This window comes from Staurois parvus, unplaced genomic scaffold, assembly GCF_062004578.1.
Source record: "Staurois parvus isolate SC_StPar_1 unplaced genomic scaffold, SC_StPar_1.0 ptg000746l, whole genome shotgun sequence".
Classification (NCBI taxonomy): Eukaryota; Metazoa; Chordata; class Amphibia; order Anura; family Ranidae; genus Staurois; species Staurois parvus.
The window spans coordinates 359783-375272 of NW_028318542.1; the positions used below are offsets into that span (position 1 = coordinate 359783).

Sequence of the window (15490 nt, forward strand, 5' to 3'; positions counted from 1 at the left end):
GTGAAAAGAATACAAGACATGTTTTGAAGGGATGACTAGAGTGGAAGGACAACAACACTCTTCTTCACTGGATAAGTGCTGGACCTGTCAATCTTAGGCCTCACTCACATGGCTTAAACAGCTACGTAATGGTACATTACGTAGCTTGTGGAAACCTGCGCCTGGGATTCTAGCTGTGGGCAGACAGCCATGGCCAGGAAGCCTGTACAAAACAAAGACAAGCTGGCAGCAGCCACTGCAGTCCACCATTGTTTGCATATAACCACATATAGAGCAATTACCTGAAATTAGGGATGGATGATCGTCTCTGGACACAAGTGTATCCCATGTCTTGCCGTGTTTGTATTCCATGTCAGAACATGAAATATCTTCTCTTTTTTGGGACCCCAGTATAATAGAATGACAGTCACCCATAGTTCCGAGTGTTCTATAGAAAGGAAACAGAGAATATGTGATACAGATGCTTATAATTTCATACTGTAACTCCCAACTGCCCAAACCTGTACTAATGGAAATATGTACGTTGTCATTGCTGATTTCTCTATATAAAGAAAAGTTGACTACCTAGCCTGCATCTTGGTCTAGGTCTCTGGAACGCCTCAGCCTGGATCTTACCCCTCGGGCTGAGTGCCACCAGGGATAATCCAGGCCTGCCTGCTTTGGGGGGCTTTGGGCCTCAAGCAGTTTGTTGAGTAACTGCACAATGCTTTTGGCTTGTGTTCTCCTATTGTCAGATCAGAGGGAATAGGTCAGGGGACTTCTGGGTCTGAAGGTACCAATTTGGAGGTCAGGTCAAGTTGCTCTGTTTTAGGGATGGGCATGCTAGGCACAGTCGAGGGGGATTAGTTCCACTAGGGGAGCCATTGGTGTACAAAAAGTGTTTATGAGGTTGCAGGACCTGCTGTGCAAGATTGAAATGGCTCTGGCAAGGGGACCAGTAGCACCACTGGCACAAATGAAGTTGGCTGTGGTGCCAGTCCATGAGGTTATCACCCCTCCTTTGGCACATGCAATCTCAGCAGCAGGTAGTAAAACAGAGAGTAGAGGATGTGAATAAAGTGTGTTTGGTGGATTCAGCAGAATGAATACAAGGTCTAGGTTTGGTTTGAGGGACCTCTTGGAGCCCAGAGGTGCACAAAAAGACATGGAAAGGCGAGTACGTGGAAATATTTGCCCTACTCCTGCTGGAGAATTCAATCTAGATAGGGTTAAGTCAGACAAGAGCAAAAGGAGGACAAGAGGGGACACCAACTTATCCCATGCATTCTAGCCATCTTTTGGTTGCAGGCATTTGCAGTTTTGGTGAGGGTAATTGAGGAATAAATACCAAAGAACTGTTCAGCCCTTTATTGTTATCTAGACACCATTAGTGAAGCTTATAGAGTGTACGGTGAGGTAGCGTGATCTTTAGTGGGATCACAAAGACATTAGCTTGTGGATGAAGTTGATGACTTCAACCAGGGAAGGGAGACAGTTTTTCAAGGGGGGAGGGGGACATGACACCTCAGCCTCAAAAAGGGGTTTTGTTAGCAATTTATTGAAGGCACTTGCAGGTTTGGCAGTAACTGTTGTTTCAAGCACAGTTGTTTGAGATGTAGCAGAAGCTATTCACTCTAATGTTGTTTCAAACAAGGAAAAGGACGTACTGAAGATGCTTCTGAAAAAAGTGAGGTGAAAAATATGCTTTCTTTACTAAATAGATATCTGGATAGGGAGGCAGGAGGCAGGATCAAGTCTGGTTTTCCAGAAGGTTTTTGAATCCTATGTATATTGATTGATATATTGCCCATTTCGAAGAATTTCTATTTAGCGTTTCATCCCTCAGAGGTGGTCTCAGAGATGCTTCATATGGAGATTGCACTGGGCGGAATGAGCGGCCCAGGAGCCAGGCAAGATTTTTTTTTTGTTCACCAACTTTTATATTCTAGAAGCAGCTCAGTAAATGATGCTATTGACCTGCAGTATTTTGCAGCCACAAGCACATCTTTTGATGCTGCTGCTTCATGGGTCTATAAGTATGATCAAGGTTCACTGTGGGCCAAAAAGGAAGTGTTTTGCATTCGGGTTACTTTATGATCCATTCAGATTTTATTTGTTGGGTTGTCAGTTGCAAGGTTAATACTTTGTGATCCACTGCCTACCTATGTGCATCATGTGTGCCCTGTTCCAAATATTCAGTTCTTTCATTGAATGGGTAGTTCAAGATGTGATGGCTGTGAACTCTATAAACTAATACGTGGTTTATTTTTGTTGTATTGGTTCATCGTTCTCCAGAACTAATTTTCCTGAAGATTATGATAGACTCAGGGGCCATGGTGTGTAGACCGCCCCTAGACAAATAATGACACTCAAGATGGAGGTTGGGAGTGCCAGTAGATGGAAGATTCAAATGAGGGACCTACAATCTTTACTGGGTATGTTGAATTTTGCTGTAGAATAATTTCCATTAGCAGAACTTTCTGCTGACAGTTGTCGGCAGCAACATAGGGTATCAAGGCCCCAAGATATTATGTGAGTCTGAAGAGGGAGCAACAGGAGGATCTGCAAGTTTTAGAGCTCTTCTTGGAGTCATACGATGGGACTTCCTTATGGATGGAAGGACTAACTATCCATGCAGACTTAAAATTGTTTACCAATGCAGTGTGTTCAGCTGACTATGACTCTCATTTCCAAGGGAAATAGAGCATAGAGCCAAGGTATGAGGAGTGGAGCTAAACCATTTCTTAAAAATATGGTGATTTTAGAACTTTTTTCAGTTGTGCTTGCAATTAAGCTTTCAGGGACAGCCTATCGGACCAAGAAAGTGCACTTCAAATGTGGAAGATATGCTTAGCTGAGAAAACCCCTCCAACCTTCCTCCCCTCCTGAAGACCCCTGAGATGTAGGACATCATTTGCCTAGGCATGGAAACCAGAAAGTAACAAGAAATGTTAAAAAAGGTTAAACCAAGTACATACTGTATAATATACTTTCATACCTATTTACTAAGGCTAGCAGCAAAATAAATTAAAATAGTCAATGTTGACTGAGAGTGTAAAGTTAACATTAACGTCTTTAGAAAATCAATCTAATATATATTAACAGTCACTTCCTGGTAGGTCTGTGCCCTGTAATCTACTTTTCATGAAATTGTTTTAGTGCCTCTTTCTAACTTCTTCTGTGGACTCTGGAACCTCTGTTTTTCCCCTTCACTGTTTGTTTGAGCAGCTCACATTACAGGTGAAACTCAAAAAATTAGAATATCGTGCAAAAGTTGATTTATTTCAGTAATGCAACGTAAAAGGTGAAACTAATATATGAGATAGACTCATTACATGCAAAGCAAGATAGTTCAAGCCGTGATTTTTCATAATTGTGATGATTATGGCTTACAGCTCATGAAAACCCCAAATCCACAATCTCAGAAAATTAGAATATTGTGAAAAGGTGCGATATTCTAGGCTCATAGAGTCCCACTCGAATTAACTAATTAAGCCATAACACCTGCAAAGGGTTCCTGAGCCTTTAAATGGTCTCTCAGTCTGGTTCAGTAGGAATCACAATCATGGGAAAGACTGCTGACCTGGCAGTTGTGCAGAAAACCATCACTGATACCCTCCATAAGGAGGGAAAGCCTCAAAAGGTAATTGCAAAAGAAGTTGGATGTTCCCAAAGTGCTGTATCAAAGCACATTAATAGAAAGTTATGTGGAAGGGAAAAGTGTGTAAGAAAAAGGTGCACAAGCAGCAGGGATGACCGCAGCCGAGAGAGGATTGTCAGGAAAAGGCCATTCAAAAGTGTTGGGGACTTTCACAAGGAGTGGACTGAGGCTGGAGTCAGTGCATCAAGAGCCACCACACACAGACGGATCCTAGACATGAGCTTCAATTGTCGTATTCCTCTTGTCAAGCCACTCCTGAACAACAAACAACGTCAGAAGCGTCTTACCTGGGCTAAAGAAAAACAGACCTGATCTGTTGCTCAGTGGTCCAAAGTCCTCTTTTCTGATGAGAGCAACTTTTGCATCTCATTTGGAAACCAAGGACCCAGAGTATGGAGGAAGAATGGAGAGGCACACACTGCAAGATGCTTGAAGTCCAGTGTGAAGTTTCCACAGTCTGTGCAGATTTGGGGAGCCATGTCATCTGCTGGTGTTGGTCCACTGTGCTTCATTAAGCCCAGGGTCAACGCAGCCGTCTACCAGGAGATTTTGGAGCACTTCATGCTTCCTTCCACAGACGAGCTTTATGGGGATGCTGACTTCATTTCCCAGCAGGACTTGGCACCTGCCCACACTGCCAAAAGCACCAAAACCTTGTTCAATGATCGTGGGATTACTGTGCTTGATTGGCCAGCAAACTCGCCTGACCTGAACCCCATAGAGAATCTATGGGGCATTGCCAAGAGAAAGATGAGAGACATGACACCGAACAATGCAGAAGCGCTGAAGACCGCTATTGAAGCATCCTGGTCTTCCATAACACCTCAGCAGTACCACAGGCTGATAGCTTCCATGCCACGCCGCATTGAGGCAGTAATTGCTGCAAAAAGGGGCCCAAACCAAGTACTGAGTACATATGCATGCTTCTACTTTTCAGAGGTCCGATATTGTTCTATGTACAATCCTTGTTCTATTGATTGCATGTAATATTCTAATTTTCTGAGATTGTGGATTTGGGGTTTTCATGAGCTGTAAGCCATAATCATCACAATTATGAAAACTCATGGCTTGAACTATCTTGCTTTGCATGAGTCTATCTCATATATTAGTTTCACCTTTTAAGTTGCATTACTGAAATAAATGAACTTTTGCACAATATTCTAATTTTTTGAGTTTCACCTATACATTGCAGTCACACGCACTGCTCTATGCACACTGCAAATCCCAAAGTCCACAGTCTACAATTCGTTTTGATGTGAACAATGTAGGTGGCTACGTTCCTACATACAGTGGGGCCATGGAGAATGAAAGTAGCCACCATCTAACAGGAAGACGAATCATAACAGAAAAAAAAATTGTAGATGTATAGAAGGTTTAGAGCAATAGAAAGGACTTTTTAGGTTAGAAATACATACTTTAAATGAATTTGCTTTTTTAAACCAGAATTTAGTGTCACAGTAATTTCTGTTCAATGGTTCAGTATCTAGTGCTATAAAAAATACATCTAGGGACAAACTGGTGATTGAGTATTTTTGCTGCTAAGAGATTTAACTGCATGTTGACAGCGACCTCTTTAGTATCTAATGTGGCACTTGAATGTCTCAGTAGCAAGGTAATCTAATTACAAGTGAAGCTCTAAACTTAATGTGTTACTAAACCCACAACAGTAAAATCAGTCTGTAGATGCAGTAAAGCATGCTTGTTATACTCACTGTGGAACCTAAGGGGTTAATCCTCTGCACTGTGTAAAAAGTCAGTTTGATCCTGTCTTCTCTGCCCCTCCTCTTGTTCAAATGTCCATGTCTTATCTCCTGATAAGACATATTGAACCCTAGCCACATGCATGTGCTCAGTTTGGTGTGTATTGCTAGAAAGATTTTTTTATTCTTGAGAGAGTGCATGTGATCAGCACTGTCCAGACAGTGGTCAGGGGTTCTGCATCCTCCTAGAGCAGAAAGAAAACTCCTCCTACACACTTTAACCAGTGCTCTGCTGAAGACTGCTCTAACTGCCGATGAGAAAAGGTATTTAGCAGTTTATATTTACTAAAATATTTGCACTTTCATGTTCTGTGTACTGTGGGAGACCAGATATAGAGAATGCAGGGTCCTGGGTTTAGTAACACTTTAAGCCTGTTACACAAGATGAAAATATCGGATGAATGATCATCTTTTTTTTTTTTTTGCATGCAAGTTTCATATCAAAAATGAAGAGGTTAATAAAGTCACAAAAATTCTCGTACGACAGAATACAACTTCAGAAGTGATGTAATGTATTGTATTGTAATGCATTTTTTTCATTTCTGAGCATGCGTGGTCGTGCTCTTCCGATTTTTTTCAAACACTGTACTGATTAAAAGAAAATCGTACGTTCTGGTATCATACATAAAAAACGTTTGTGTTTGTTCCTTTTGGACGAAAGCTGTGTATTAACAATCAGATTATCGCTTCAAAAGCGGTATTTTCCATCTGATTTCCTGATCATATGTACAGTACTAGGCTTTAGGATTAATAGCCAGCTTGGGGTGTCGAATTATTAGAGACATGCTGGAGTGACTTTGCAGACGTAAAGCTAATGCACATGCACACATTCCTGGACTTTTTCTAAGGCTCCATGCACACGGGGTGTTTTCATAACGCTGGTAACATTAGCTGTGTAAAGTCGCGTTAATAACATGAGTTTTTCAGCTTTTTTACAGAAACAATTGAGTACTGACGTGATACTTTTTTTATTTGAACTAGCATACAATTTTGAGGACAAGCTTTCGGGGTATGTCCCATTCTTCAAGGTCCAGGCAGTACTACTTCACAAAGTTTTAGCAGAATGTTAGAAGAGATGTTGAATGGGGGAGGAAAAAAAAACCCAGAAAGAAACAGCAAGAGATAACGACCATAGGTGTCCGTTTATGACACAGAGAATAGCTGCGATTCTACAGATCTCAGCTATTCTCTGGTCATTCACAGTTTATGACACTCAGGAGATCATGTCAGCCCTTCTCTGGAGATCTGTGTTCTCCCTCCAGATTCTCCAGCCCAGAGCTGGAGAATCAGAGGGACCAAAAACTAAGCAGAGATTGTTTACCTCTGTTTAGTAAACTGATCTTTTACTATAATCTCGAGAGATTATAGTAAAATGAGCCATTTTTCAGAGTTTGTAGACCGTTCTCCAGCGTTTGGAGACCGTTCTCCCTTAGTTCGGAGAACTGCTTCATAAACCGGAGAACTGCTTCATAAACTGCATTCACAGGAGAACTGTGTTCTCCGAGAATGCCTGAGAAATGAGCAGCGATCTATTACCGCTGGTTCACAAAAGGACACTTTATTTGGACATGGGATTCCTCACTCATTATCCAACAGTTTTATGACCCCCCCTGTGAGTATTGTCCCCCCCCCCCCACAGTCTTTGCTTTTGCTGTGTCTTATCTCTGGTCTAATCCTAGTCTTTTACCATTGCTGTGTACATTTGTTTGTGTGTGTTTCTTTCTGGCTTTTTTTTTCCTCTCCCATTCAACATCTCTTCTAACATTCTGCTAAAACTTTGTAGTAGTACTGCCTGGACCTTGAAGAAGGGGACATTTATTTATTTCAGGTACTTATATAGTGCTGTAAATTTACACAGCGCTTTACATATATATTATACATTCCCATCAGTCCCTAACCCTCAAGGGGCGTACAATCTAAGGTCCCTAACTCACATTCATACATACACATACTAGGGACAATTTCGACAGGATCCAATTCACCTATCAGCATGTCTTTGGAGTGTGGGAGGAAACCCACACAGGCACAGGGAGAACATGCAAACTCCAGGCAGGAGGTGCCGTGGCTGGGATTCAAACCAACGACCCTAGTACTGCCAGGCAGAAGTGCTAACCATTTAGCCACTGTACTGCCCTACCCCAAAAGCTTGTTCTCAAAATTGTTTGTTAGTGCAAATAAAAAAAGTATCACGTCAGTACTCAATTGTTTCAGTCGCACTAATACAACTACAATCACCTCAGCTTTTTCAAGCATTTTTGTATTAGCACTTAGCAGCTTCTCTCTGCATTTTTCAGAGTTTGCTTTTTTAAGTGTTTTTTTTTTTCCAATACATATTTTTTGTCAAAAAAGGTCCAAAAATGCCGGTTTGCGGTGGTTTACCACATTTTTCTCGCGTTCTTCAGCATTAGAGCATTTTTACAGCTAAAAAACTCCTCTAGAAACCCACTAGTCCTGGGTTTTTTTTTTCCAGCCAAATAACGTCCCTGCCAAAAAACGCTGATTACAGTCTATGTGTGCATGGACACCTAGGATAACATGCTGGGGGGTTTACTAGCTATATAAAAAAAGTCAAAAGCCAACAACAGCCGCTGTAAAAACATCCCGTGTGCATGAGGACTAAATACCAATCTCAATTTGTGTGCTTGCCTGTTTTGTGTGGGTGGCTGCAATCATTCCAAAAAAAAAGAAAAAAAAGTTTGGAAACTTCATCCATGCAATCAGTGCCAAGACAAGGTCATCTAGAGCCCAGGAAGAACTTGCCAGACTGTGTCCTATCCCCCAAGATTGATGCACTACATGTCAGCAAAACAACTGAGAACTGCTACTGATTAAAAAAAAAAAAAAAGGACTAATCTGTATGCTTACCCCCTAAGCATAAATTCCTCCCAGGACAAATTCCCCCCCTGCTGAAATCCCCCCACCCAGCAAAAAATCTTTGCCCCCCCATCCCCCCCTCCCAGCTCAAATCCAATCTCTTCCCAAATCCCTCCGGCACAAATTCTCCCCCCCCCCAAAAAAAAAAATCACGACTCCTAACACAATCCCTCTAGCACTCAAATTTCCCCATCCTCTACCTCCCACTCCAAATCCACCCCTCCCAGCACAAATCCCCCCTGCTAGAACAAATCCCTCCAAAATGTCCCCTCCTAGCACATATACCCCCCCCAATTATCCCTACTAACACAAATTCCCCCCCCCCAAAAAAAAAAAAATTCCCCTCCTAACACAAATCCCCTTCTCTCTCTACCATATCACCTCTGCTAGAACAAATCCCCCCTCCTAGCACAAATGTGCCCATCCCCCCTCCCAACACAAATTCCCCCAAATCACCACTCCTTGCATACATACCTGAATTTCCCCTCCTAGAACAGTTCTTACCCCTCTCGCCCACCCCTTGTCCCGTCCTGCATGCAATACATCAGTATAAGAACTGTATGGCATTGCTGTTATTTAGTGAGAGATGGTATTTAGTGATATTGTGGATTTATGGCAGGATTGTCCGCACACTGTAATGTCATTGCCCTTTTAACCATTTGAATACCGGGCAATTTTACCCCTTCCTGCCCAGGCCATTTTTCAGGTTTCAGCGCTCTCACACTTTGAATGACAATTGCGCGGTCATACAACATTGTACCCAAACTAAAATTTTATCATTTTCTTCACACAACTAGAGCTTTCTTTTGGTGGTATTTAATCACCGCTGGGGTGCTAAATTATCAAAAAAAGACCGAAAATTTTGAAAACAAAAACACGTTTTTCTTTGTTTCTGTTATAAAAGTTTACAAATAAATAATTGTTCTTCATAAATTTAGGCTGAGATGTATTCTGCTACATGTCTTTGGTGAAAATAACCCAAATTATGATGTATGTTTTAGTTTGTAGTAAAGTTATAGAGTTCACAAACTATGGTATAGATCTGAATATTGATCAATCCTGAAGTACTGACGGCAATCTAATTTCTTGAGGTTCAAGAATATCAGAACAGTACAGATATCCCCCAAATGACCCCTTTTTGCAGAGTAGACAGTCCGACGTACTTCATAAGAGGCATGGCGAGTTTTTTGAAGTTGTATTTTTTTGTCATAATCTTTCGGAAAATGAAAAAATAAAAAAATTTTTTTTTTACATACTGTCACCAGTGTAGTACAGCGTCATCATATAACTGGCATGGCAGTGATCAGGGACACTGACTGGTGACAGTGTGAAAAAAAATATATATATTTTTTTAATTTTTTTATTATTTTTAATTTTTTACATTTTTTTTTAATTTTTTTTTTCATATTTCACTATGACCAAAATAGTACAATGTTATCATAGTAACATTGTACAACTTTGGGGAAGTGATCAGTATTTTTTTTTTTTTTTTTTAAATTTGCTTATAGCAAAGAATTACTTTGCTATAAGCAAGCATTTACCTGAATGACATCGATTCATTCAGGGTTTTTTTTTTTTTTTGTGCTTAGCTGTGATTTGGCCACAGCTAGTCACATGACATGTGCATGTGACCTGCTGTGACCATTCACAGCTAGACACTAGTATACAATGGATGGCATGAATGAAGCCATCCATTGTATACAACTGTCATGTGACCTGCTGTGATTGGTCACAGCAGGTCACATGGTACCGGCAACGGGGGCCGGTACTCAGATCTGTCATCGGCCGTGTCCAAGGTACACGGCCGGTGACAGATCGCGCCGCTGCGTGGCTCTGCAACAGTGCGAACTGCGCAAGTGCGGGAGGATGCCAAATGGCGTATACCCCGGAAATCTACAGCACTTTTGCGGCCGCCAAACGACTATAGGCCCAGCGGCTAATTGTTAAGATGCACTATAGGTAAGGTGGGGGGTTATAGTACCTCCTTGTTATGGCAATGATATTACAGAGGAGGAAATACTCCTGACCCATATCATACTGTTCATCCTACCAGCTGAGAAATACTGAATGTAAGAGGGATGTACTGGTATTGGTATTGGTGCTGATTAGTGATGAGCTACATATTCGAGTCAAACCTAAGTTCGACTAGAACATGGGCCGTTCGTGTGTACGGCGAACACATGAATGGTATGGGGGTTTGGCGGGGTATTTGCCCGCCGTGCCCCACAATGCACTCTGCCCTGACAGTGCATTGTGATTGGTCAAAGCAATGCACCTGAGCATAAACAAAAAAAGAATGCCATTACCTAGGGTATAACTACCCATCAAAAAATTCTCTGACTCACCATAAATAGAGGTGTGGATTATTACCCGAACAATAGCATAGAAAAAACTAAGCAGTTGACTAGGGCAAACTGCAAAAAGAGCGGCATTTAAATCCAAAGCAGAGTACAAAAATACAGCAAAATGGATGCAAAACAATATCTTTATTATGATCACAAAGATCCTCTGAAAGGTGGGCATAAGACATGGTGAACACACAGTCAATCAAAAATAAAAGCAGTGTATTAAAAACAAAAAGCAAAAAGTCCAGCGCATTCACTTAGCTGAATCATGGTAGATTTGTATATTGCTAGAAAACCTGAAGTTGGGTATCTTCTGAAGGAAGAAAACTTCTTCATTAGTAGGAGACTAAACAAGTATGAGAAGTTCACTTTCAATATGATCTGGGTGATTGAATCTTTATAATTCAAAATGCTAACAGTGACGTACAAAGCTGTTCATAACACTGCCCCAAACTACATCACCGACCTGATATCCAAATACCACCCAAAACGCACTCTCCGCTCCTCACAAGACCTCCTACTCTCTAGTTCCCTGGTCTCTTCCTCCCACGCCCCATTGCAGGACTTCTCCAGGACTTCTCCTATCCTCTGGAACTCCCTACCCCAATCCATCAGACTATCACCTACTCTCCTCTCCTTTAGACGCACCCTGAAAACCCACCTCTTCAGGGAAGCCTACCCTGCCCTCAGCTAATTGCCGATCTCCTCCACTCTTCCTACCACTCCATCCCCCACAGCTATTTCCTCCCGTACCACTATCCCCTCCCTCCTAGATTGTAAGCTCCAAGGAGCAAGGCCCTCGAGCCCCTCGTGTATCGCATTGTATTGTTATTGTACTGTGTCGTGTATTGTCTCCCATTGTAATGTGCAGCGCTGAGCAAACTGTTGGCGCTATACAAATACTGTATAATAATAATAATTAAAATTTCTTGCTGATTTCCAGTGATAGCTTAGCTGTATGAGGATAAGTCACTTCACCTCACTTGTATAATCATCAATTCTGGGTATAGAAATGACATGTGGAGTAAATCCACGTCATTTCTATACCTGTGTTGGTGCTGGCCAATCAGAAGCCGTCTAGCCCGTACTGTCATCCCTGCATGGAGAAAAGAGAAAGCTGCAAGGATTTCAAATCCCCAGACCTGTGAAGTGGCTTTTCCTTCTGAGACAGCATGGGATCAGTGCAGGGAGGTATCTCACACCGCTTCTGTGTGAACTCAGGCTATGACAATCCTGGGATCACACAGGAGCAGGGGCGAATCTGCATGCGATTTGGACAGGATTCACATTGCTCTTTAAATTATTATTATTATTACACAGTATTTATATAGCGCCAACAGTTTGCTCAGCGCTGTACATTACAATGGGAGACAATACATGAGACAGTACAGTAACAATACAATACAATACAATACACGAGGGGTTTGAGGGCCCTGCTCCTTAAAGCTTACAATCTAGGAGGGAGGGGAGAGTGGTACAGGAGGAAATAGCTGTGGGGGATGGAGTGGTGGGGAGAGCGGAGGAGATCAGCAGTTAGGTGAGGGTGGGCTAGGCTTCTCTGAAGAGATGGGTTTTCAGGGTGTGCCTAAAGGTGAGGAGGTGACAGTCTGATGGATTGGGGTAGTGAGTTCCAGAGGATGGGGGAAGCCCTGGAGAAGTCCTGGAGATGGGCATGGGAGGAGGAGACCAGGGAACTGTAGAGTAGGAGGAGCGGAGAGTGCGTTTTGGGTGGTAGATGGATAGCAGGTCGGCGATGTAGTTTGGGGCAGTGTTATGAACAGCTTTGTACGTCAATGTTAGTATTTTGAATTTTATGCGTTGGGCAATCGGAAGCCAGTGGAGGGATTGGCAGAGGGGGGTTACCGATACGGAGCGGTTAATAAGGTGGATGAGTCTGGCTGCAGAATTCAGGATGGACTGAAGCGGGGATAGCATGTGTTGTGGTAGGCCGGTGAGGAGGGAGTTACAGTAGTCAAGTCGTGATATGATAAGGGAGTGAATGAGTTGCTTTGTGGTTTCTGGGGTTAGGAACGGACGTATTTTGGAGATGTTGCGGAGGTGGAGTCTGCATGAATTTGTCAGCGATTGGATCTGGGGCTGGACAGATTGGAGTCTAGAATGACACCTAGTATTTGGCTTGGGGGGTGGGGGTGATGGTGGCGTTGTTGGTCGTGATGGAGAGGTCAGGGGGGAGGGGAAGTGCTGGGGGAAAAAAACTAGGAGCTTGGTTTTGGCAAGGTTTAATTTGAGGAAGGTTTAATTTAAATCACATGCTATTCCTTGCAGTGCAATTTGCGTCCATATAATTTGTATGAATGCAAATCACACCGCAAAATATCAGTACTCAGTATCAGCAAGTACTTGACCGGAAGTAACAGTACTCATACTCGCCGATCAAAAAATGGTATTGGTGCGTCCTATTTATTTATGAATAGTCCTTTAGGAAGGGGCAGACATGAAAAGTCTCCAGTGCACATGAATCATTTTACTAGTCAACAACCAGGGGCGGACTGACCATTTGGAAACTCGGGCACTGCCCGAGGGCCCTGGGTCAGTAGGGGGCCCCATGATATGCCCCTGGTACCTTTTTCATAGGCTTTTTTGAGTTTGGGCAAGGACACAGGGGCCCCATGATCCCCTATTGCCCGGGGGCCCCATGAGTTGTCAGTCCGCCCCTGTCAACAACCTTTTTACTTGAAATTCTAAATCGCTGCTATAGCTAATCATAAAGGGGTTATTGTTCTTGACAAACAGCTCGGTGTGACATGGATTACCTGTAATTTGTAGGGATCTTTGACCAACAGTGCTGCTTTTGTTCTCACGATTAAAAGCTACCTGCAAATATAGATAAAATATGTAAAACAAAGTTCAACATCCCTTACAAAAAGAGCAGTAAAAGCTATAATATAGTCACAGAGATCTAAGAGGAGTCTTGTAGCATGTATTCCTCCACTGCAGAATGAAACTATACATAGCTTGATCACATGAGGAACACCCAGCAATTCGTTTTCAGCACATACCTATTCCCACCAAGCCCATAATGCCCGGTCATTCCGGACCGATTTCAGGTGCGATTTTCGAATTGGAATCGCACCTGAAATCGCATCTAATGAATGTGAATGTCAGTGTATTAACGTGCAATTTTCTGCAGCACGATTTTTAAAGTGGTTCTTGCATTACTTTTTCTGCAGTTTATTTCAAATTCACCTACACAGAACATAATGGAAATTGCAATACAAATCGCAAGAAATTGTTGAAAATCTTCACCAGTCGCAATAAAGTCTTCAGCAATCTCACCTGAAATGGTGCAGAAACCGCACACAAATCACACAATATTAAATCACAGCGGTGTGATTGTTGACTTAAACTGGTATTAAACCCAAAAACACAAAATGTAATATATTGCAGCTTACCAATCATTAGACGGCTGCATTCATGTAAATTTTTTTAGGCTTTTTTCCCCCTCTGTTTTCATCTGGTGATCTGACCAGTAACACACCTTCTGTATTAGAGAGCCCCCACTCTGGGTATGGTTCTATAGTTTTTTCTATCTACAATAATTTATTCTATTCAAATTTGAATTTATTCTATTGAAATTCAAAAGTACTCTATTCTAAATTCAAATTCATTCTATTCGAAATTCAAATTTCGGAAGACAGCTATATTCTATTTTATTCTATTGTATTGTTTTTTTCTATTCTATTCTTTTCTGTTTTATTTGATATTATTCTATTAGAAATTTGAATTTCAGAAGACTGTATGATTGTATGTGTTCTATTCTATTCTATTCTAATATATTCTTTTCTAATCTATTCCTTTATTTCTATTCTATTTTATTCTATTCCTTTTTTTCTATTCTGTCCTGTTCTGTTTTACTCTATTCTTTTTTAATGTATTCTGTTTTATTCTATACTGTTCTATTTTATTATTTTCTATTCTTTCTTTATTTTCTATTATATTTTTTTATTTTCCATTCTATGCTGTTCTGTTTTATTATTTTCTATTCTGTTTTATTCTATTCTTTTTTTCAATTTTTACAACATTTTCTATTCTATTCTGTTGTACTCTATTGTATTCTTTTATATTCTATAAAATATGGCGGTAAACATTTTACTCATGTATTTACAAGTATTTTCTAGGACAAACGTTCCTGCATAATGATCAGTAAATATAGATGCGTTTAAATGAGTAAACGCATGTATGTGTACATAGCTTGTTTTTATGATTTATTTTTCTCTTTTGTTTTAATTTATGCACTTACAAATGCGTATACATGCATTTATATGCAAAAGCATGTAAAGCACATGTTCTTAGATGCAGATTGTTGGATTCTGTGTTAGTGTAAGTTCACACCTATGCGTTTTTTGGTGCGTTTTACAGAAATGCACTACAGTCCATTTAACATGATTTCCTATGGGACAGGTTCACATCTCTGCGTTTTCACCCGGTGCGTTTTTTTTTTTAAAGGGTCAGGGACTTTTTTAAATGCAAAACGTTGCATTTTTGGTTCTATAGACTTCAATGGAGATGCTGCAGAAAAGCATGTAGTGCGTTTTTGATGTGCTTTTGATGCATTTTGCGTTTTATTCTGCCCAGCAACGAGCTGAAAGAAATGCAAAATGTACTGTAAAAAGCACTGCAGAAAGGGATCAAATGCAAACTGCATAGGTCTGAACATAGCCTTACGGATCTGTAAGCAGCTCATGTTTACACATCTGTGTAAATGGCCCAATTAAAAACAATGCAGCTGCATTCAGATCTGTAATAAAAAAATACTTGTATATGTGTTTTTTTTACGATTGTGTGAATGAGGCATTAGAGGCATTTTTTTTTTTGCTAGCTTCTGGCAGCATATTTGAAGCATTTTTTCC

General features: G+C 41.2%; 1 protein-coding gene across 4 annotated transcripts in view; it reads right to left on the minus strand.

The window, feature by feature from the left end:
* The window catches only part of LOC149445088 (uncharacterized), an 85632-nt gene extending 72172 nt beyond the window's left edge, over positions 1-13460 (minus strand). For all 4 annotated transcript variants that reach the window (XM_089654133.1, XM_089654131.1, XM_089654132.1 and 1 more), the window contains exons 1-2: positions 13394-13460; positions 282-427 (exon numbers count right to left, since the gene is read on the minus strand). In XM_089654133.1, the coding sequence (XP_089510259.1) occupies positions 282-414 (133 nt within the window). In that variant the 5' untranslated portion in view covers positions 415-427; positions 13394-13460. The remainder of the gene's footprint in view (positions 1-281; positions 428-13393) is intronic.
* Positions 13461-15490: the final 2030 nt, after the last annotated feature.